This window comes from Peromyscus eremicus, chromosome 2 (assembly GCF_949786415.1).
Source record: "Peromyscus eremicus chromosome 2, PerEre_H2_v1, whole genome shotgun sequence".
Taxonomy (NCBI): Eukaryota; Metazoa; Chordata; class Mammalia; order Rodentia; family Cricetidae; genus Peromyscus; species Peromyscus eremicus.
In genome coordinates this window covers 79556174-79581377 of record NC_081417.1, presented here as the reverse complement: position 1 = coordinate 79581377, position 25204 = coordinate 79556174, and the positions used below count along the sequence as shown (strand labels likewise).

The window sequence follows — 25204 nt, the reverse complement described above, 5'->3', positions numbered from 1 at the left end:
AAACAAAACAAAAACCAAACCAAACCAAGACAAAGACCCCTACCCTCATGGAGATTGGATTCTAATGAACAAATTGTCTGAGTCAAATCCACTTACAAAGGCTTTATACAGTGAGGGAAACACGAGCATTCCTAACAGTACGAGAGGTACTGTAATCCTTCTCCCTTGGGACTCGCCTAAGAATTCTTGCATCAGGAACCCATCTGAATTCTGGATATTTTTGCACCATGCCCCATTTTACTATAAAATTCAGGGACAGAACCACCAGCTGTGGAAGCCAGAACATCTGGAATCAAGTTCAAAGAGACTCCTTAGCTGGGTTTTACCCAGGCTTCTGGATAGTTTGTGAGTGATGTATACGGGAAGGTAGAGATAAAGGGGAATGTGTAGTTTCCTCTTCCTGCTCCACGCTTTTTTTTTTTTAAACAAAACTTTATTCCAGTTTTATTAATGACCCCTAAGCCCTGTTATCTTACTGTCTTAAAAAACAATAAAACCCGAGACACAGGCTGTAGCTAGGGACTCTTTATTGCAGCCTGCAAGGCCTTACAGAGGGCAAAGAGAAGAAGATTCTGCCTGCATTACTCCTTCCCCCCTGCAACTCCCCAGCAGGATTTCCCAGTTGTTTTTGGGCCTCCTGCATGGCTTCCCTTTGTACTAATAGCTGTCATGCAGCTATTGTAGGTAGGCTGTGTAAGACAGTGTGGAGTGATTCATGCAGACACCCCAGTTCCTGAAAGGGCACACCTTTCTGAGTTTGCAGAAGTGAACCCGAGCCCAGCCATGAAGTGGCAGGTAGTAGATTTGAACCCGGGCAGTCTGCTTTGCTAGCCCATGCTTCTAAATGGCCTTTAATATGTTCCTGGCTGAAAGCAGTGTGTGGGGGATAGAAGTTTCTATTTTTAGGTTTCCAAGAATTTTCATGCTGTTTTATGAACAGAATGACAGTTATTCATCAGTAGACTAGGACTTACTGCAATTGCTAATCTTTTTTGGGCATAACTACGTTATGTTTCAATTCTGTATTCTTTAGGATCTGTTCATTTCTGGATTACCAGTGCCCAGGAGGTTAGCCAGGTGCTTGTAAAGATACTGACCTTATTCAAGAGAGTGACCTTTCATTTTCCTAAAGTCTTCAGGGACAGAATAACCAGTAGATAGTGAAAACAATATGGGTTGGATATGCCTGTGTTGTGTGGGGTACCTTATCCATATTGCTTTTAATTTAAGTAGGTAGGTGCTATTACTCCTTTGTGTGTGGGAGTGTACACACTAGGCATGCTACAGATTGAACCCAGAGCCTTAGAAAAGCACACTTAGGCAAGCACTCAACCACCAAACTACACCCATAGCCATTTGTTTTTGCAACAGGATCTCACTGTGTTAAAAGCCCAGGCCACACTGCTCAAGTTATGCCCTCTCTATCTCCATCTTCATAGCTGGTTCTGAGATCCTTGCTGCTACAGAGAGACAGACATGCTGTGGAGCATCTGTAAACACAATATCCAGGTGCCAAGATTCCATTCTGTTTCCCTAGACTTACAGATCAGGTTGCTAGACTCCAGGCCATTAGAGGGCTCCTGGTGGGGACACATCTGCCATCTGTATGTGCCCCTCCTCCTTACATCCCCTATATCCAGAGTGGTGCATTTCTTTGGAATTTTCTCCCTTCTCCTTGCCACCAAGAATCAGAGATAGCCTGACTGGTGCTGAGGCCTGAACTCTCAGACCCTGTCATGCTGCTGTCTATATTTTCATGGCATTAACGACTCTTAATAAAATTCTCACCCAAATGGAAAATCCACCTGTGTTCCCCTGTACCTCCAAACTAAAGACCTTTAACTAGGTAGTCCAGGTCTTTCCTCATAACCTTCCTGCTTCATCCTGCCAAATACTAGAATGACAGGCACATGTCACCACACTTGACTATCAACTGCCTTTTTATACATGAGAAAACTTTGAGATGGTTAGAATAGTTTTTCCTAAGTGATGGAGCCCAGATTTGAGCCCACTGTCCTCAAAGGCCATGTTTATCACAGCGTCCTGAAAGACTGCAGGAGTGGTGAGGAGTGCCCTGTGGGGGCAGCAGGAAGACCAGTCACAGCAACACCGGGCCACTACCATGGGGCTAGGCAGAGTCCGGCAGTGAGCTTCCTGGAAGCCAGTGCTCCTGCCTGATGAATGCAGAGATTATGAATCATGGATGAAACGAGGCAAGTTAGCTTTTGAACTCAAGAATCCCTCCTATACTGAAAGACTTGCAGACACAGGACCCGTGTCCTATGCACAAGGTCATGCTGATCTGGCAGGCACTAGCCCAGACTTTTTTTTTTTTTTTTTTTTTTTTGAGACAGGGTTTCTCTGTGTAGCTTTGGAGCCTGTCCTGGAACTCGCTCTGTAGACCAGGCTGGCCTCAAACTCACAGAGATCCGCCTGGCTCTGCCTCCCGAGTGCTGGGATTAAAGGTGTGCACCACTACCGCCCGGCCAGCTTTTTAAGTAGAGTCAGAGAACAGCAACAAGGCCATGTCATCTAAGAGACTGACATTGTAGAACCCATGGTAATAGCCAATCCCCAAAGACTGCAAAGCGACCAGCTTACTTAGAGACTACTCTGTGTAGACATAATGCATAGAATCACAAAATCAAGACATTTATTTTGTTCTCTTGCACACAACACTTAAAACATTGCCATTACAGCAATCCTGCTCTCTGGGAGCTTACAGTCTCTGAAACAGTCAACATGAACGGAGACCCAGTGATTAAGGCATTACAACAAATGCAGACTTGTCATTTAGATGAATTTTCTGAAGTGGCTGGAAAGGGCAGGCTCAAGATTAAATGATATGACGTACACCCTGCCTCACTTTCCTGAGTCTAGTAAGGAACCCAAGCCCACAGTCTGAAAGGGAATTTGGGACAACCCTACTCTAATAGTAAAGAAACTTGGATGGATGCTGAGGAGGTTCCATATGGGAAATGGGGTGTTGAGTGTTCTCCCATCTTGGACTGGAGTTAGTACCTAGGATCTGTAACTCTGGGGGTAGGTAATCCTTTACTCAGCTTTATAGAAACTAATGGGGCAACTGCTTCTTGAAGCAGACTTGAGACCTGTACCCAGTTGTAAATACCAAGTTCTAACTGGTAAGATAATTATAAGCACAGCGTTGCAATGCCTACTGCATCAGGAAGCTGAGAGACTTTCAAAACTAAGCTGCCTGGGATAAGACAGGAAGGGAAAAGTATGCAGGCCTAAAGACATTTAGACCTAGTCTTCCCACAGAAGAAAGGAGACGTTTAGATGAACACAAGAGCTGGGCATTAATGTTCAAGAGCATAGGATTTAAGCTTACCTCTGTCCCGTACTAACCACACCCTCTAGAACCTAGTCAGGGATCTCAGGTGCAGGTTTTGCAGTAGACTGCTTCTAACCCGAAGAACCATGTCAAAGTGAGGTTTCTCTTGGTTTCAGATTCATAGCACCCTGTCCTAACTGGCCTTGGTTCTCCCCACCTCACTGGTAAGGTCTTATTTCTGATAGTGTATGCTTTATTTTTAGGGTGTTGGTTAAACAAGGCCTGCATATGCTAGCTAAGTGATCCCCATTTGAGCTGCATCTCAGCCCCGGGAAGGTGTTTTATGGCAGCTCATCTGGAGATTTCTAGAAAGCACCAGGGTCCCCACTGAATGTGGGTTCTGTATTCCCCTGGGTTGTTTATTCCTTGGCTTCTGAGATAACAACAGGGTACATCTGTCTGCACCATAATGTCGGGCTCCGTCAGTACCTGGCATTCACTGTGCAGTGCTAAAAACCAGCACAACGGGATTGAACGAAGAGAAAAGCGAAGCTCTAAAGCGAATTTCTTAGATTTTTTTAGCCTCCATCCCATAGGCTTATAACCCTCTCTTGGTTCAAAGCCCCCAAAGAGCACATTCCTTGTTCTCCGAGGTTTAATTGGCACCCATAGAGAGAAAGTATAAACTTCAGAATCACAACACTGGCCAACAAGACAGCAGGTTTGTTTCTTCTGCTCCGAGGCACAACTGGATCGATCTAGCACCAAAGAAGGCAGGGCTGAACAGACAAGCACGGAAGAAGAATCACTTTAAAGAGGTAGTTGGGAACAAGCCTGCAGGAGACTAGTGACTGACAGCACATCCAATGGCATTCTGCAGTGAGAAAAGGGGTTTTGGTCACTCTGATCTACGTAAACCCCCATAAATAATAAAGGTGGTCAAGCGGAGGATGGGGACCTACATAGTGCGCACTGAGAAAAATCTGGCTACTGGACCATGCCCCACGTCTCCCAAACAGAAAGTCGGGTTTTTGCCCTTCTGGCCCTTGACTGGCTGACCTGCACTGCAGGACAAAGGTCTCTTGGCCTTCAAACTACTTCCAAGGAACCCCAGATCTTTAAGTCAGGACTAGAGACTTTATATATGCTGCTAAGTGTACTTTGCTATACACAAGTGTGTGTATATACATACAGCCTATTTGGAGCTAAGTAAGTTTGTGGAATGAAGTAAGTATTGACTAGCAGCATTTAGATATGACATGTGCCCAAGACATACCACCTACCCACCAGCAATTCTGATTCTCATGCCTGATACCAGGGAGCCCCACCCTCTGTCACTTCCGGGTGCAGCTTTGCTGTTTTAATGCTGACTCTTGGGGTAATCCTCTCGATGTCAGCAGAAATGTCACCTAGGAACTTAGAAATGCCAAATTGGTGGCTCTAGCGTTGATGTCCACTGAGTAGTGTCTTAACAAGCCCTCTGGGTGATTCTGAAACACTCTAAAGTTTGAAAATCACTGGTTTCAAGGAACATACACAAAAACAATAATAGGAAAAACAACACAAACTCTTGCTTTGTTCAGTTGGGACAAACCAAAGTACTGAGTCAAAGTAAAATGGCAATGGTTTTATTTAACAATCTCTATTTCTGTTATCTCAAATTGATTGTCCTGTTTTGCTTTGATTGGTAAGTTCATTTCTAATCCAAGTGTTAATGGGAACAAACGTTGGTGAGTGAGGAAGAATACTCCACAAACCATAGGCTATATTTAGTCCCTAACCACGCTCCACACACTACTAGTATTTTGGTATAACACATCACACCTAGAGAAAGGCACAATGTGTTTCCCACTTACTAAGACTGGAGCTTATTTTCTAGTGTGAAATTTAAGTCCCGGGTTGGGTGAGATGTCCCTAATTACCATCAATTCTGTTTGAAGTTAAAAATCCCTTTCTGTCATTGACCCAGAACCCCACCCACCAAACACACATTTTATCTGTTTAAAACAAAAATGTACCCCCATCCCCCCAAAAAAAACCCCAGAAAAATAAAAAGAAGCAGATCGTCAAATCATTAACTAGGAAGCTACCTGGATTAGACAAGACTCAGGATTATGAGAGAGAAGACATCTCACAGGTGGCTTCTCAAGAGAAATGTCAATTTCATCTTATTAGAAAAGCCACTACTCAGAGACTGTAACTAAGCCTCTATTCAGTGTTTGTGCATAAAGAGACAGGAGAGAGAAGGGATGATTGGAGAGGGAATCACATCTTCCGGTCCCGAGATGCTTCCTACATACAATTGATAAGGCCACATGTGGAGTCTGATGTTAATGGCAGTGCTCTGTGATGTCCACTACCACCGCCTTCTTCCAGCTGAAGAGAAAGTATCCCGTCCCAGCCCCCGCTGCTACTGCGATGCAGAGGTACCCATTGTAGGTCATGAAGATGAGCATGAGGAAGTAGCTGACGACTACCTGGATAATGTGCAGCACTGTCTGCAGGAGGTGGGGGAAGCTCAGCATCTGCTGCCTGGGGAGCAAACAGACAGGAAAGTCAGACTTGGGAGGGTGCAGGTCAGGAGAAAAGCTGTAGCTGTTAGCACAGCCTTCAACTGGACTGCATCAAAGCTATCCCGAAACTGTGGGGGGGGTTGCGTGTGGGGGGGTGGGGGTAGGGGTGGGTGTGGGGGTGGGTGTTTGGTAAGATAGAACTTTCGATTTTCCTTGAGCCAGTCTCAAACTCACTACGTATCTAAGGACGGCCTTGAACTCTGATTCTCCAGCCTTTACCAAGTGCTGGGATTACAGGCATACATCATGCTTGACTAGATTTAACTTTTGACAGAAAGGAATCAATTGCATTCTGCCATTCTTTTATGTCTTGACTATACATTCTTAAAATGCCCATTACTATTTAGCAAATATTTAAAAAATTGGATTCCTTTCAACTTCTTTCAAAGTGGCAAACACTTGCAACTTAGAACAACATGTATGTGCCTTTGTAGACTGCAAGTCCCATAACCCACAACTGCGAACTTCTAAAGTTACATAGAAACACTAACTCAGGAAGAAAAAAATACTTGCTTTGTTACATTATTAAGACAGCTCTCTAGAGCTTTCCTTTGGATCTGTTCCATCTTCTTACCCAACAGTTTTGTGTGTCTCCATCAGGATGGTTCCATTTGGTCCTGGGACAGGCATGGAATTATAGCGAATGCTGACTTGAGACTTGCGCAGCAGACCTTCTCTGGCTATCTTGAGTCCTTCATAAAACATTGCTAGTAAGAACACGGCCACGAAAGCTCCAGCCATCTCTAAGAAAGGGAGGAAGGAGGAGGTAACGGCACTGTCAAAATCATCAGCCAGCATGCTGCTGGGCACAGTGGCGCCCTCCTGTGGTCCCAGTGCTTGGGAGGCTCAGGCAGAGGATTATGAGAGCACAGCCAGCCTGAGCTACATGACAAGTAACTATCTCAAAACAAACAGAACAGAAAAAGTAGTAGTCTCAGTTTATGAATAATTGGATGGTTGCCTCTTTACCCAATCAGGAGAGCTGAGACATTATCAAAAAATCACTGCCTCTGCTCAAGAACATATTTACTTTCTGATGATATCCAAACACATGATATAGAATATGGAAAAAGGGAATAGCCAACTGTTGTTTTGTTGTTTAACAGGGTTTTGTTGTGTAGCCCAGGTTGATCTTGACCTTCTGGAAATTCTCCTGCCTCAGCCTCTTGAGCACTGGGATTACAGGTATGCACCACCACATCCAGCTAAAACCTGTTTTTAAAAGTGCTGCTTATGTATTTTGAATAGGCATTTTAAAAGATAATGTATATATAGAATGAAGAATTGATAAAATGAATGTATTTATGTGACTAATTTAAATTTCACATACTACTTGAACTAAATGCTTCCACCTCCTTTTCCAAAATCAAATTGGTTTATTTCAGAAATAAGCTTGGTACCTAAAGCAGTTTAAGTGACCAGTAAACTCATTCAATTGCAATTAAATGTAAAGCACCAATAGATACATGATAGATACCAAAGACAGGTGACAGCCACCTTAAAACTAAGAGAGACTCTATGATATGCCAAGTGTCAGGACATGGACACCATAGTTTGATGTAGCAAAGAAAGCACTGGTTTAGAGAGTTCTAGAAAGTGTGACACTTGTTTTAGCTCTGTCGTAATAACTGTGTGTTTCAGGGCAAGCCATTTCAATATATATATATTTATCTGTAAATAGGCAGTTATGAGATCAATACTTTTTTTTTTCAGGCAGTGTCTATGTAGTCTGGCTATCCTTGAACTCTCTATGTAGACTAGGCTGGCCTTGAACTCACAAAGATCCTCCTGCCTCTGCCTCTCAAGTGCTGAGATTAAAGGTGTGCACTGCCATACCCGCCAAGATCAACAGTTTTTAACCAAGGGTTACACTGTGGTATTTGAATATGCTTGTAGTCTTAAACCTAGGACCAATTACACCTTAGCAAACAAGAAAAGGATTACAAAAGATCTTTATCTGGCATTTAAATTATTTTTCAATGCTCCAAAACATACACATTAACTAAAGGAAGCTTACTGGAGGATCCAAAACAAGTATCATGTATTCCATCTTCTGATTAGGGAATAGGAATCGTGATGGTTATGTAGCACAACCATCCGGATCCCGTAATAGGACAGAAAGAGGGGCTGGATTTCCAAATCTATGTCACCATCTCTCATGTGATTGTCATCTTCAAAGATTACCTGATGGTTACTCACCTCCAGGTGTGTTGATTACCAAACCGGAAAACAATAGTTCCACATTATTAAAGCCAAAGTAGAAGGTCATAGGCTGCCAGAAAACCACAACAAGCCAGTTAGAGAAGGCTGAAGACCTAATGGGGATCTCAGCAGAGGCTCACAGTAACACATGTGGACAAGAAGAAATACCTGGAGCAGTGGGAGGCTCTACTCCCCTGAGCACTAAGAGTTTCCCCCACCCTCCACCCCCATCTCATGTCCTTCTCTCTTTTCTATACGAAACACAAACACCAGAACTTAATTCAGGAAAGGGTGAATTTCAAAAGAGTGGATTAAAGAAAGGAGTCTAGAAAGTATTGGTTCTGGTGTCACTGTGTATGTTGTCACAGCAATACAGGCAGATCATCTGACTTGCCTGGGGCGGGGTCTGCTTTGGTTCTCTCTTTGGTAACCTCCCAGTGCTAAAATTCCATGTTCCTTTTATCCAAGTGTGTGGGCAAGGGCCTGTGACACTTACCATCATCATCATCATGCCGTCTCCTCCACCATGGGAGTGGGAGGTGGTGGGGTGATGGTGAGGTGGCATGGTACTGTTGCTGTCCATGTGGTTCATCTCCATATGGTTCATCCCCATATGGTTCATCCCCATATGGTCGGAAGGATCCAGTTTTCCAGAAAAAGATGAGAGTCAGCAGAAAAATCTTTCAAGAAGAACAATTATGTATTATTAAGGACATAAAATATTTTCTTGATAAATACTTTGTCCACACAGAACTTTGCCCAGTAAACAAATGCTCTCCTCGATTCAGAAGTAACTTGCACTACTCAGGATCACCTTTGAGACAGGACAAAGGGCTATACTGAAGACCTGAGACACCCATCCCTTATTCTGCAGAACTACTGCTCCTCTAAGACACAGGTTTAACGTGTGTTCAGTTAAATAGAAGTAGAGGAAAGAAGCCTCTTCAGATGGCAGGAAATAGAGAATCTGAAATAACGTATAAGTGGAAGCCATTAACAAAATGTGATCACCCCAAGGCTCTCTAATCATAAACATCAGTAGATAAAAAGCCAGGACTTCAGATAATTCTCCTAATTGGGATGGCCTGTGTTTAACCAGGATATTCAGATTCCACTTAGAGGACAATCAGCTTTGAGTTCATTTAAATCTCAAGAAAGGTCTGCTGCTGCCTCAGGCAAGGAGTGTGCCCAGCTTTCAGACACCAGGACATTAGCGTTAAGAACATGAAAAACAAGGTATAAATTGGATGGTCTATATTAAATTAAGTCTAGACACTGCATCTTCAGCCTGTACCTTTGCACCATGTTAATGCTTTACTGCAGAAGTCAACATGAGTCAGGGTTCAGTGACTCCCATAGCTGCTGTGTGGGCAGGGGACTGGGAAGTTGGGCTATAATGTGCAGAGGTAGTCCTGGCTGTCCTGGAACTCACTATGTAGACCAGGCTGGCCCTGAACTCAGAGATCCACCTGCCTCTGCCTCCTGAGTGCTGGGATTAAAGACATGTACCACCACTGACTGGAAAAAACCTGTCTTTCCTCTAAGTTGTATTTATTTTTATTTGTATGAATGTTTTGCCTGCATGTACAAATGTGTATCACTTGTGTGCAGTGCCTGAGGAGGCCAGACGAGGGTGTTGGATCCCCTGGAACTGGAGTTATAGATGGGTGTGAGCCACCATGTGGTTGCTGGGAATGGAGCCTGGGACTTATTCCAGAAGAGCAAGTTTGCTTAACCTCTGAGCCACCCGTCTAGCTCTTGAAATCTCTGTGTCCCTCAACTCCAGTATGTAGAAGAAATTCAAAATAGGATCAGGGCATGGTGGTGCGCACTGTAATTCTAGTACTCAGGATGTTGAAGGAGAAATACTCAGATTCTGGGTCAAGCCTGGGCTACATAGTGAGGCCTGTCTCAAAAAAGGAAAAAGAAATTCCAATTCCGTGGACTTGAGTATGCTTCTGACCACTCAAGCTCCTATCATGGACCAGACTTGGAGCTAAGTACTAGTAGTTCAACAGCAAATAAAGGGAAGTACTTGATAAGGAGAGAGGCAGTGAAGTAAGCAGACTAATTTCATGATGTAATTAGTGCTATGGAGGAACTAAACAGGGCAGCGTGACATCGCTAAGATGTGGAGAAGAGATGCAGTTCGACTAGGAAATTTACAGCCAGGAAGCTAGATGTTGAACAGTGGGTTTGCTCATGAAAATTTTATAATAAATACCAAATAACAATATATAAAATGGAGCCGGGCGGCAGTGGTGCACACGCCTTTAATCCCAGCACTTGGGAGACAGAGCCAGGTGGATCTCTGTGAGTTTGAGGCCAGCCTGGTCTACAGAGTGAGACCCAGGACAGGCACCAAAACTACACAGAGAAACCCTGTCTTGGAAAACCAAAACTAGAAAAAAAAAAAAAAAAGAATATATAAAACAGTGAGCCCACAAGTGTCAATGATGAGACAATTGTCGAGCAGTTATCAGTTTTCCTTAAAAAAAAGAGGCAATTATGACAGAATGGTGGGATTATTGGTTATAACTCATGATTCTGAACCAAACAAATAAAATGGCATCAGAATAAAAGGAGCCAGATGACTAATAAAGACACACAAACAGAAGTTATAAATTTCATTTTCTTCCAGTGCAAGGCTGGAAAATGATAACATTAGAAAAGCACAAAAGAGCCGGCGGTGGTGGCTCACGCCTTTAATCCCAGCACTCGGGAGGCAGAGGCAGGCGAATCTCTGTGAGTTCGAGGCCAGCCTGGTCTCCAAAGCGATTTCCAGGAAAGGCGCAAAGCTACACAGGGAAACCCTGTCTTGAAAAACCAAAAAAAAAAAAAAAAGAAGAAAAGCACAAAAGATAATTTCACTCGATATCATCGACAGGAATCCAGGTCATGGAGAGGCAGGGAACGTTTTATTGGGTGCCTTTATTTCTAAGAGGCAGAGGGAGATAAAGAAATGAACAGACACAATCTTTCCTTAGAGACTCGAGTCGAAGGGGAAGTTGAGCAGTCACACTTTATGACATGTACTCTTTAAAAAGCAGGAACACAGCACCACAAACTACTTGAGCCCCACACCCTTGACTTCTCCGACCGCCGATAACACTGTTTTCAGTAACAATATTTGAAGACCGGGCAGTTAAGTCTGTGTAATTGTAAATATTATCAAAAAGCCTTCAGGCAGATGAGTGGCCCAGTTCAAAGCTCAAGGAAAGCTCTCAACCACGCACCTGCTCTGCAGTGTGTGTGTGTGTGTGTGTGTGTGTGTGTGTGTGTGTGTGTGTGTAGGATGCATTCCACATTCAAACGCACCAGGGAAGAGAGCAGGAAGAGGATCAGCTTGTTTTTCTTGTAGTGCACAATGGACTTCTGTAATGGGAACCTTCTGCAAGGCTTACCCAGTGGGGTCTGGACAGGGAGGAAATCATCAAGCAAACAGTGTCGCTCAGACTCCAGCCTGCTGCTCCCTGGGTTCACTGAGTTGCTTTGGATTTTTGTAGCCCAGGGATACAGAATTTGCTTAGTATGTGTGGGCTCTGGTTTTGACCCCAACAGCGAAGGTGTGAGATTAGGAGAAATCCCACAGGACTATGTCAAATCAAATTTATAAATATATATATATATATATTTATAATATATAATATATATTACTATATTGTGTATCAGGAAGAACTTGGAAGTTATTTATGAAAACATAACATATAAGGGCTGGAGTTAATTGCTCAGTTGCAGAGCTCTTGCCTAGCACAACGGAGGCCCTAGGATCAATCACCAGCATGGCAAAAAAAAAAAAAAAAAAAGGTTTTATTTTTACAAATTTTGTATCTTATTTACTTTTACTGTATGAATGTTTTCCCTGCATGCATGTATGTTCACCACATGTGTGCCTGGTCCCTGTGGAGGTCAGAAGAGGACATCAGATCCCCTTGGACAGGCCATATAGGTGTGGTCCTGGGAATTGAACTTGGGTCTTCTGCAAGAGCAACCAGGGCTCTTAATCACCGAGCCATCTCTCCAGTTCCCTGAAACTCTAAATCATAATAAGTACATGCCAGTCTATATTTTTTTGCATCAACTTAGCTTTTCAGTGATATGCCATGTGTCTGGATAACCGATTGTATATATAAAAAAAGATTAAAAAAATCAAACACAATTAACCCATTCCTTCTAGAACAGAAATCTGTTCATAGGCAGCAAAATGGTATTTGTTGGTTTTCCTTTGATAGCTTTAAGTTGATCCAAGCTCAATTTATTGAGCACAGAAATGGATACTGAAGGAAGAAAGGGTAAGTTAGAACCCAGAGGCACACATGGCTGTCCGCCTTAGTTCACAGTCTGAGTGGTCTGACCTCAGAGTAATCCGGAGCCGACTGTTTGACTCATTTATGCTTCCCAAACTCCACAGTAGCTTGCTCTCTAAGAACTGTTTCCTGTGATTTAGCTCCACCCTTACCACCTCTTTCTAAGAACCGGGTTCAAGATCCACAAAGCAATTCCTGTACATTTTACGGACTCAAGTTCTCCATTATAAAGCAATTAGTGGAACCCAAGGATGAGTAAGAGTCGGAATTTAAAATCTCTGAGATAAAGCATTGATTCAATGGGTGACTGTTTGGACACACCGGGCATATGGTAATTCCATGCTAAGACTCAACTTTCTCTTTGCTCCTTATCCTCTATCATTTCATCAGGTTCACACATTATTTAAAAAGAAGAAATAACAAAACATGGATAGAACAGAAAAACAAAACAAAAAAATCCTAAATAACAAAACATGGATAGAACAGAAAAACAAAACAAAAAAATCCTTGATTCTTAACTGATAAAATCTACTTGCAATACTGTTGTTACAGGGCTTTTTATAAGACAGTAGAGAGAACAGAAACACTGTGCTTTTATTTATATTGCTGCCATTCAGATTAAGCCAGTTTTCTTCAATAGAATTCAAGTGGGACCCATATTAGAAAAACACTTTTGTATTGGAAAAGATAGTGAAGCAATTTAAACCAGGCAGTGGCGGAGCACACCTTTAATCCCAGCAATCAGGAGACAGAGCCAGGCGGATCTCTGTGAGTTCAAGGCCAGCCTGGGCTACCAAGTGAGTTCCAGGACAGGCACCAAAACTACACAGAGAAACCCTGTCTTGGAAAAAAAAAAAGTAGTGAAACAACTTAAGAGCAGGATGTGGAAGTTCCTAAGCTGCTAGTATGGACAACTTGGATTGTTAAGAAAATACAAAGCAGTCTAAGAGCTGACTTCAAAACAAAACCAAACATGGCGCAGATTTTAAGGAACGTAGTCCGTATAACCGCGAAGAAGGCTTTTTCTACTCAGCTTCTCAGGAGTACCTTACTTTAGAGGTACTTGAACTTGGTCCTGTCGCCCTCTCTACCTGTAGAGTCTATACTGAACGCTGGGTAGCTCTGTTATTCTTTCTGTGTCCTCCTTTCCTGCATCTGAGCATAGGTGTTTGTTGTGGAATATTTGGCTGGTGGGATGACAGAGAAAGACCTGATACAGGTGTTTATACAAATAGCTTTCTTTCTATTACAATTCAGTCACTCTACCCCTAAGAACTATCAGAAAAAGGCAGTTTCCCCTAACTTCTCTAACAAAGACTTACCTAAAAGATTAACTTGAGGCAGGTCACGGCACAGACCTGTAATCCCAGCACTTGGGAGGCAGCTCACAAGTTTCAGGCCAGCCTGAGCTACATAAGGAAATCCAGTCTCAAAAAGCCAAACCAAGCCAAATGCTTAAAATGCTTAAAACAAAATGCTTAAAATGCCAAACTGCAAATCCTAGGCTATCTAGCAAAATAAAAATGAATTTGTGGGCAGAAGCTAGAATGTAACAAAAAAGCTAAATCCTGATGGCATTCTGAGCCTCAGCACTCACTGTACTTCTAATAGGTGAGCTCCGAACTTCACATTCCTTCTTTGTCCTGGCTTTACATAACGATGGAGGAGAAACACTCACTCCCTGGGACTAGGAGTAGACCCACAAAAGGCTATAAGGAAGTGGTTATGCTTGGCATGAAGGCCCCCTTCCCAGCCCAGGCAGATGGAATCTAGAGTCTTGGACAGTTCTGAAGACTGCCTAGGCCTTTGCCGACTTTCATGTTAAGGAGGATAAAGAAAGCTTTTATTCTTAAAGTGATTAGGTTTATGTTTCCTTTTAGACTGGTACAAACATAAGACAGACACTCAGCTTTCCTGCTTTTTTTTTTTTTTTGGCAAAAAAAGATATGAGAAACTCAAGGTCAAACACATTAAACCACAATAAATAGGGATTCATGTTCCTGGACTCTGTCCACATGATCAAGTAACCAGTTTAGCTGTGCTAATACTACCTTCTGATGACCTGTACAGGGCCGATATATATCCTGAGAATTGGCCTGACTTTGTTTCAAGTGACTTTCAAAACTTCCTTGTATGAAGGATCGATCTACTCTTCCATAGTTCACCTTTGAGGACAGACTATAGGGGAACTTTCCAATGGCTAAACTTTAAACTCTCTCTCTCTCTCTCTCTCTCTCTCTCTCTCTCTCTCTCTCTCTCTCTCTCTCACACACACACACACACACACACACACACACACACACACACACACACACACACACTCCTTCTCTCTTAGCTTTTCATGTTTTAAAGTCCTCCGGTGAGCTGGTTCTGGTGGCTCATGCCTTTAATCCTGGTACTTGGGAGGCAGAGGCAGATCTTTGTAAATTGGAGGCTAACCTGGTCTACATAGTGAATTTCATGCTAGCCAGTGCTATACAGTGAGACCCTGTTGCAAAACATAAAAAAAAGAAAAACCCAAGTGAAACAATGTTTCAGTTTCACTCTATTTTTTGCGGGTTGATAATAAAAAAAACACTAAGGGATCACCTGCTTCTCTCCACAGCACTGGTGGGCTGAGAAAGACGCCAGGATGGGTTAAGGGTTAATGCAGCGAATCTTTGCAGATTTTGAATGATTACTCTGTTGTTTTCTCTTTCTTCACCATCTATCACAGGAAGCATTACTTCAGGTCATCTGTGGCATCCCTGAAAGCACTTTTCATGGAAGAAAACCGGGCTGTGTCATTCATTGTTCACATTCAGGCAACAGTAGAATTCATGTGGCTGCCTTAGTCATACATTAGACTCCCAGGGCGCATCAAAAGTAACTACCCACCAGACACATAAAGGGGAAAACTACTTCAAACAATTAAACTTAAGAGCTTTCCTTCATAAGAGTGGCCAATAATCTAGGCAAACAAGAAATGCTGCATGGATTGACAAGTTTTTAAAATCATAAAACAGCAGCTATCCATTAGTGGCTCTTCTACCTGGAGGCTCTTGGCTAGGAATATCTATTCAGCAAGGACAGTAATTTGACTGCCCTTGTCTCCAAATCTAATTCTGTCTGTGGAGAGCAAACCTGTGATCTGATTCTAATCAGAAAGAGACAAAAAATACCCTGTTTCGGCTGTTAGCTGAAGGTCACCTTCTGGTGTCATAAATTTCATCAGCCCACATCACCCACCCACTGCATTAAGCTGTTCGGACTGAACAAGCCAGATAGGAAACCTGTTAGGACAAGACAGATGCTGGGGGACTGACTGAGTGAGGAATTACAGAGCCACCGAGGGCCATCCTTTTTAGAGAAATCATGCTAATGTCAAACAATGCTTAAAATGCTGCTGACCAGTCCACTTACGTCTTCTGACAAACATGAATGGACGGTACAACTACCACATAAGCAACAAAATATAGGAGAGGGAAAAACCAAACCCAAACTAGTTTAAACATGAGACTTGGTAATTAGTTTACTCGGAAAATTGTTTTGTACTTTAGAGCTTCATTTTCCCTAACTGTAAAAACAAGACAGAGTATTATTAGTGGGGCCCTCCCCAAAGCCAAAGCCTCATTCTCCCTTCCCACGTGCACCTAGTGGAACAGAATGCCTCTAACATCCTTACTACTGGACTGTAAGTTGAGAGAGCACCCTGCCTTATTTACCTTTGGATTGCCTACATTTTAACACCCTGGATACAGTAATAAATTATAATAAAAACCTTCATACGTAAATTGCTTTTTTGAGACAGTCTCACCACACAACTCTGGCTGGTCTTGAACTCAGAGATCAACCTGTGTCTGCCTCCCATGTTCTGAGATTAAAGGCATGCCACACTCGGCTTCCTTAATATTTAAGAGTATACTAAGACAATCTTAATTTCCTCTTTACTACCTTAATGAATCTGACATGTTATATAGTATCTGATAGGCTTCAAAACTGTTCAATAGCTTTATAAGAAGTAGCAAACTGTAGTTGATGTAGAAGTAACATAGGCAAGTTTGTTAGCCTTACTTCAGACCTAAGTAAAATCTAGCAAAGGGACCTTGCAGGTAGGACTATACATTATTTATTTTTGTGGTGGTGGGACTCAACCCAGGGCTCTACACCTTGACAAGCAACACAAAAACATACAATAGAGGAAATGATAGAACTGTCAGATTAGATCAATTTACAAGTACATTTACTCGGTACATTTACTAAATAAATAATTGCATAGAACTTGAACAAATGTTAAAAAAAAATCCTTTCTGGAAGCTGGAGAGATAGCTCAGAGGTTAAGAGCACTGCTACTCTTCTAGAGGACCTAGGTTCAATTTCCAGCACCCACAAGGCAGCTTACACCTGTCTGTAACTCCAAGATCTGACACCCTCACACAGACATACATACAGGCAAAACACCAATGCACATAAAAAAAATCCTTCTGAAAATCCAACATAGTATCTTTTCAAGATGGAGGAACCAAGGCACAGAGAGCCTCACTGGTCTGTTCAATGCTAGAAAGTTGAGGCCCCTTTGCTAGGACCCACATATCTTCACAACTAGCCTATTGTCTGTAAGTTAGAGATCTTCTGCTGGCCTCTGGGTTTCACCATCAACAGCTCTGTTCTCACCTTTACATTACTCTTGTGTTCCAGATAATCATTTCTTCAGCATCAAAAGTCACCCTTCCAATTTCTTGGGCAACATGTCCTCCCTGGCTTCCAGGGTCTACTTCTAAGACTGCTACACATCTGTAAAACATTGTACCTTCTCCAGCAGTCTAACTGGGGCCAGGTGGCAACAAATCCTTAAACTGTTTTCATGACCTTTTCAATCTGTGCTTATTTCTGTCAACATGCTAACAGAATTGCATGGTAAGAAGGTACAAATGGTTGACTGGAGGCGGAATTCTCCAAAATTCCTTCTCATCAACTGCAAACATTTCAAACCTCTTCTACAGACTTATTATTTTTGACATGCTAAAGAAAGAAGCCTGGTTTCAAGCAATCAGGACCCCCCCCCAAAAAAAAAAAAAAACTCGAATGAACTGGAAAAATCTTAGAAGTCGCAGCATGAACCCTTCTGTAGATACAGGAATTTTTAATAACTTTTAATAACTGCTCCACCACCTGTGGGGACACGTCAGGAAAGTGTATTGCTCCATTCCAGACACATAAGCAAACTCTTGCAGCCAGGCAAATGCAGAGGCTCCCTGGGATCTGAATCATGCTACTTGATGGAGATGGTGTTGGTCAAAGAACCAGCAGCCCAGGTTAAACTAGTGTCTCCACTCCAGGGGTTTACTGCTGCTCAAGCCGTAATTTGCTTTTTTAGGCTGCAATAGGAGGAACTATCTTTTCCTCAACTGGCACACTGATTTATTACCTGACTTTTATGTCTGTCTGTCTGTCTCTCCCTCACCCCCTTTTCTCAGTCTAATCATCTTCACATGGATGTGTTTCACGAAGATAGTTCTTAGTTTTTCTGAATGAATTTAGCACTTTGAAACTTACTTTTCTTACTTTTTTTTTTTTAAACTATGTCCTCTTGGAACTCTTTTTTCTCCAAGTTGAGTCCAAATCCTGTCACTGTTCATGTTCACTGTGCAGTATGCACATAGCACCCAAACTAAGGATAGATCAAAGCCTGAACTCTTGTGAGTGTACACTCTGTCGTAGTTAGGGTTTCTAGTGCTGTGAAGAGAGAGCATGACCACAGCAACTCTTGGAAAGCATTTCACTGGGGCTGGCTTACAGTTCAGAGGTCCAGTCCATTATCGTCATGGTGGGAAACAAGGCGGTGTGCAGGCAGACATGGTGCTGGAAAGGGAGCTGAGAGTTCTACATCTTGATCCACAGGCAGCAGGAGACTGTGTGCCACACTGGGCATAGCTTGAGCATAAATGACCTCAAAGCCCACCTCCACAGTGATATACTTCCTCCAACGAGGCCACACCTACTCTAACAAAGCCACACCTCCTAACAGTGCCACTCCCTAGGGCCAAGCATTCAAACACATGAGTCTATGGGGGGACCATACCTATTCAGGGGGGACCATACCTATTCAAACCGCCACACTCTAATTCATTCTGTAGAACTAGGATGGCACGTCTATGAAGTTTTCCTTGTATTTCTAACAAACGAAATCTCTTTTTGGACTTTCCTACTTATGGAATTTTTAACTGACAGTTTTTAACATCAGTTATGATGGAAAATATCACATATACTCGCTAAGTTCCTTGAAGGCAAGTAACTTTCTAATTCTTCCCCTACAGCTCTGGAAGACCACTCTACAAGCCATCTTTCAAAAGATATTTGTTGGGCTGGGTATGAAGTTCACTCAGCTGGTTGAGGGCTTGCCAGCATGCATGAAAACCTGGGCTCACTCCCTAGCACAACCACATAAACAGGGCACGGTGGTGTAGGTCTGTATGCTTAGCATTTAGGAAGTAGAAACAGAAGGACTGGAAGTTCAAGATCATATTCAGTGACATAGTGAGTTCAAGGCCAGCCTATGCTACATGAGATCCTTCCAACCTCCCCAAGCAAAAGTATTTATTCATTCTTATAAATTCATGTAGATTTTAATATCTATCTATATGGAACTAGATAAAAATGAGAAGCCATTGGCTTTTGGGGAGCTCCTATAGGAGCGAAAACCCTCATTAAACATAAAAGCAAATAAATATGTGTAGGTATAGACAGTTTGTGATAAGTGGATGAAGGATTAAACAATCGTGGATGGAAGAACCATGAAAGGACAAAATTGGATAGAGTGGGGCAGGTAGGGAGAAGAGAGCAGTGCTCTTTAAGGAGGTGGCATTTCAGCATTGTTAACTTACTAGAGCTTGGTAAATGAGCAGGAAAGTGTCACATGGAGGCAAGAGAATCAAGGGCATCCAAGGTCAACAACACATTCAGGGAAGAGGTTAATGAGACTGAAGTGACTGGGCCTTTGTTCAGTGGTTCTCAACCTGTGGGTCATGACCCTGGGAATGGGGTTGAAAGAATCAGATATCTTGCACACATATAAGATATTTACATTACGATTCATAACAGTAGCAAAATTACAGTAATGAAGTAGCAATGGAATAATTTTCTGGTTGGGGGTCACCAGAACATGAGGAACTATATTAAAGGGTTGCAGCATTGAGAAGGTTGAGAACCACAGGCTTAGACAGTGCTCACGAACAGAGTTGAAGAATGTCAGTTCAATGACTTATAGTTGATCAGTGAGAAGCCTATAAACTGTATCTCATGAGTAACTTGGAATTATTTCTGAGTAGCAAGCAGGGGATGACATAAGTATAGAGTTATATGGTATTCAAATCCTGGCTCTGTTTGTTTCTGGCTCCTGGAGACAATTCTTTGAACAGTCCATGGTCTTTAGGTTTGCAATAAGCACCATGCACAGAAGTTGTGTTGAATTCAATAGCACTTGTATAAACCACTCAAATTTGGTACTTACTAGCCAGCTAGCCAGCCAGCCAGCCAAACAAACAAATAAAATGTAGGTAGACTAAGCTCCAGGAAGAACACAGCAGAATAAAAACAGTAAGTGCTTAATAGTTTTTCACTGGACTTCGTAACTGTGCTACACCAGGACATTTTCTACAGTGACACAGAACAAACCTCATGCCTCACTTCTACCTCTCCAACAACATCAGTGACTAGCAGGTAGTTCGTTTTTAATGTCCTGCTTTAAAGACAATGGCCAACATACGAAATTGACTCCACAAGCTGGATGCTGGTTCCAACACCGTCACAGAATTATTTTGTGTAAAACACTTCTCAGTCTCAGTATCACTGACATTCTGAGCTGGAAATCCTTCATTACAAGCTGTCACATGCTACAGGATGTTTAGTACCATCTCCAGCCTCTCTCACACAGTAACAGCTAGAAAACCATTCCCATTCACAGACTCGCACTTGTCTACATAATTCCCAGACACCGTGAGTTCCAGGCTACCCAACCCTTTATGGTAATTATAATAGGAAATTTTAGATCTAGCCCTGATTATTTTTCTTATACATTAGGCAATTTAACCTTTCTGGTCATAGTTCCCTGAGTCAAGGGATGGAATAATTTATCTGTAGTGCCTATTTAGTTTAAAAGTTCAGAAATGGACAGCAGTTTCAATAAAGCAAACACACACTTGTCTTCTAAATGTACTCGGAGTAATAGATGATATGCTTTAGACATTCTGACCTTTCAGTGTCTTTAGCATTTACTTATCAAACACACTTAGATCACCTAGCACTTTCCTGTTCGCTTTTAAATAATCAGCTCCTCTGAGAGGCATTTTGCCAAAGTGGAGACAGCAAGAGCCTCCGCAGCTTCCAGAGTCAGGCTGCTGACTGGTATACGGCTCTGCCATCACTGGAACTCAGAACAAGTTATTAAAACTTTGTGAGAACAATATGAACACATAAAACTGGGATAATAACATCACAACATTATAAAAATCAAATGGAAATATATAGATGAAAGCAACTGCTACCCTAATCACACACATAGTAAATAATAAATGCTAATTACTTTCTTCCTAACTCAAGGGCTTCTCAAAGTGCAGTCCAAAGACTACTTGGATCAGAATTCCCAGTAACATTGCTGAAAATAAACCCAGGAAGCTAAGGAGACAGAATTATGAGGTCTAGGCCAGCTTGGGCTACATGGTAAGTTCAAGGCCAGCCTGGTCCACCAAGTGAGACTTTGTCTTAAAAAAAGAAAGAAACAGTGATAAGGAGATGGCTCAATGGTTCAGAGCACTGGCTGCTCTTTCTAGCACCCCAATGGCAGCTCACAGCCACCTATAACTCTAGTCCCAGGGGAATCCCACACCCATACATATGAAATTTTTAAAAAAATGAAAAAAGAAAAAGAAATGAAATGATACCACAATAAACCCTCCCCAGTCAGTCTACGTTCTCTGGTTTCCGAGTAAGTACAACCCATTAGATATTCTTTGGAAGGGCCAGTGAGACGCTTGGCAGCAAAGGAACCTGCTGCCAAGTGTGTTTACCCTAAGCCAACTCACCAGCCCCAGATCATTTACTTCTTGCACTTTTGCATTTCCAGTTTTAAAAACAAGGCAGCTATGGATAGAAAAGAGACATTTTATTTCCCCATAATGTTTCACAGTTACTACTTCTGCCTACAAAGGATGCTTTTTTCATATAATTGCATATTTTAAAATATATATCTCTATGGTCATTTCACTAGGATTGTGGGAAGGAAAAGATAAAGGTTCAAATTGCCATGTTGAAATGGAAATGTGATTATACTATAGTGTATATACGTATAGAGTACAGGGTTCTTGTCCATCTTGTCTTTTCTAGTTTAGGAGTAGGAACAATTCAGAGGTACAATACAGCACCCTCTGGTACAGCTGAAATCATAACAAAGGAAACTCTTTTCACGGCTGGTTTTCTAGAAGGTTTCTAAGCCTTTGACAGATTGTCTAGCCTGGCAGAAAGGTGGCCTGCAGGGCAGGCTTCAGTCATCCTGCAGCAACTTTCCCTGGGAGCCTGGAAACCTTCAGCAGGGCTACCCAGGGAAGCCATGTGTTAGTCTACAATTCTGTCCTCTAACCTCTAGTTCAACAGTGGGCCTGGTTATTGCTTGTCCCCCGCTCCCCTGAGTTCATTGGAGCCATTCCACAGAGAAAGGATGAATGCTTAGAGCTTGGCCAACAGGTAAGTTTTATTCTAAAATCCAAAAAGTCAACACTAATCAAACTGTATCGTCTTGGTGGCTGTAAGAGTTCATAGTTGTGAGATGTGATGGTGTACAACTTTAATCTCATCGCTTAGGAGGCAGAGGCAGGTGGATCTCTGTGAGTTTGAGGGCAGCTTGGTCAACATACTAAGTTCCAGGACAGTCAGAGGTACATAATGAAAGACCCTATCTCAAAAAAAAAAATTATCTATTTACTTTGAGTTTTATGGTTTTATAAATATAAAGGGAGATTTTTTGGGACTAAAAGGATACATGTTGATATACCCCTGTGCTGTTCCTACTGTGTGTGCTACCCTCCACAGCCAGCAAAACAATGTTCCCAAACTTCAACGATAACACCAAGAATGACATTGGAAACCAGAGATATGTGTATGCATTTACTGCAACATATACACACTCACACATACCTCCTCAAGATAACTGCTAGTCTTTGGTCTTTTCTCTAGAATATGTGGAGGGAGGAGGAGTTGAAAAGTGTGACAGAGTTGTGCAGAGAAGAGGGAAGGCAGGAACCTGAGAGGGTAGCAGAGGCTGGACTGCCTGACTTCCTACTCTCTGCCCCAGCGGCCACAGGAAATCCACACAAAAATGACAGGAGGCTCTGGCTTAAAGCTGCAAGAACCCAGGCAAATTTCAGAAATGCCCTGGGCACCTGGCAGCGGAATGGAGGTGGGGGAAGGAGGAAGAGGAAGTTACAGTCTATGTTTAAGTATGAAGGAAAATACTGCATGTGGTGACATACATGCCTCTGATCCTAGGACTCCAGAGGGAGAAGCAAGAGGAATCAAAAGTTCAAAGTCCCTCAGCTACATGGTAATTCGAGGCCAGCCTGGTCACAAGAGACACTGACTCAAAAACAAAAACGAAACAAAAAGGCAGCTGGCAATTTTGACCTGCTTTTGGTCTCTAAGCTCAAAAAGACACAACTGTGAGGGTGCCACACACTTCAGAAAGTTACCATAATCACAACACGGAGGGGAGGGTAGAACACAGTACTCTTTGTAATCTCAGTCCCTCTGTGCATGTTATGAAAAGGGACTCTCTTGACTCCTATGTGTAAGTAAAGCAAGTATGACTGGGACTCGGTGCCTTTTTCTAAGTTTATAAAATATTCACCTTGTATTTCAGCTCTTAAATAATGCCATACTGAAAAGCATTAGAAAATGTCTAGTGACACAGGTAACCGCAGTGCACTTTGTAGTTCCCAGCAGAATCTCATTTATAGGAAAAGGACATGTCTAAACAACCTCTTGCACAATACTGGTGGCTCCTAGTTTTACCTTATCAGCTCCTAATTCTATCCAAGGCATCTCCAGAGCACCTCACATCAAATGAGAGAAGAAAAATGGTTCCTAGCAACCATTTCAGGACATCACCAAATGAGATATGGCTGACAGAGACAGTTAGTTACATACTCTCTTGGAGAAGCCCACACTGGTACTTGGGTCCATCTTGCTTCCCCTCTCTTCCTTTGGGAAGCTTAAGTACATCTGTCTGTCTTCTGAGTGCTTCTTTCTTTTAATCTTCAAACTTGAGCCTATATTAAAATATCCTTAATGTTCCTAAAGCTTCAGGAATTCCTCAGGCCACTGAGGATGGCAGTGTAGAGCTGTATCTGTCCCTCACACCTGACAAAGTTACCTATATAACATCTCCATAGAAGATTTTGTCTATAAATAATAGAAGTTAAGGTGTTTCAAAATTCACTGTGCTTTGGCAATTAATACCCCGCAAATCATAAGTTGGTCTTCAGTTTTCAGTCTGATGCATACATCCCCTGACACCTTGAAACAGCTTCAAAGTATTTACCCTAAGGGCAAATGTATGAACTGTTATATGTACAAAGCTATGCACTACAGGACAGTCTGTAACGCCAAAACACTAAAAATACAACCCAAGTGTTCACTGATTAAATTAGTTATATTCCCAGAAAACAGAATACTTTATAGCCATTTAAGAGTGAGAAATGTCTGTCCACCTTTATAGGATGATTGTCCAGATATACTATGAAATTGGTGGGGGAGCAGAGCACACTGTATGATGTAATTTATAAAAAAACGTCAAAGGGAGAAAGTATACACACATAGTTTACAGTTTTAAAAATAAGTGATCAGGTTCCATCCCTTTATTTTCCAGTGGGGAAACCGATGCACCTTACTGGAGAATGACATTAACATACTTTCTAGCCACCTTTATATTTGCGTCTGCAATGGGACTCTGTAAGACTCAGCCCTCCCATTTCTCCACATGGTTTTCTGGGAAGTGTAAGCAGGAGGGCTTTCTGAGCCCCACATATCCTGTTTTGGCAGTAAACCGTACAGGAGCTCTTTTCTTTAGCCCACTCTCACCTTTCCACACAAAGAAGATCAAGTATAAAACTACATTCTTCACAAAGCCTTTAGAAAGCTTTTATTTGCTTGTTCCCCAGAGCCCAACTCACATTGGACAGGACAAACAAACTGGAAAGGTCCTTTAGTTATGCAGTGGCAGAGCGGCCCAAGTCCACTGAGGAGTGATTTCCCGGACACTGGACCTCACTGCTCCCCTTCTCCGCTGGCTAAGCCATACCCTGGAATTAGGAAAGCAGGAATGCACTCTTTCCTTCTCCTCTTAGTGCCCCACTGTAGTCTGGGTGCAGTTTCAGGCCCTAATCAGAATGATTTCAAGTATAATTTGTGTAAAGATTTCAGAATGCTTTATGTATGGCATTATTCTTCACAGACAGAAGTTTGTCACATATTCGCTATGTGACATTAAGAAAATCACCAATGAGATGACTCAGTGGGTAAAGGCACTTGCTGAGCAAACCTGGCAACCTGAGTTCAATTCCCAAACCCAAGCAAAGGTGGAAGAACTGCCTCCACAGAGTCATACTCTGACCTCCACACATGTGAATACCCACACCCCGTATACAAAAATAAATAAATAGTTCAGCTGGCCTTGAATTTACTATGTAGCTGAGGACAACCCTGAATCCTTGATCTTCCTGCCTCCACTCCCCAAAGTATATAGCTTTTTGTCATTTGATTTAAAGAATCCTAGCTATGCAGATACACACAGGGGCAGA

At 42.4% G+C, this 25204-nt stretch overlaps 1 protein-coding gene across 2 annotated transcripts in view; it reads right to left on the bottom strand.

Annotated features, from left to right (window-relative positions):
- Nucleotides 1-4907: 4907 nt before the first annotated feature.
- Slc31a1 (solute carrier family 31 member 1) overlaps nucleotides 4908-25204 on the bottom strand; it is a 31415-nt gene continuing 11118 nt past the window's right edge. For both annotated transcript variants that reach the window (XM_059254423.1, XM_059254422.1), the window contains exons 2-5: nucleotides 8567-8750; nucleotides 8068-8140; nucleotides 6443-6611; nucleotides 4908-5827 (exon numbers count right to left, since the gene is read on the bottom strand). In XM_059254423.1, the coding sequence (XP_059110406.1) occupies nucleotides 5626-5827; nucleotides 6443-6611; nucleotides 8068-8140; nucleotides 8567-8698 (576 nt within the window). In that variant the 5' untranslated portion in view covers nucleotides 8699-8750 and the 3' untranslated portion in view covers nucleotides 4908-5625. The remainder of the gene's footprint in view (nucleotides 5828-6442; nucleotides 6612-8067; nucleotides 8141-8566; nucleotides 8751-25204) is intronic.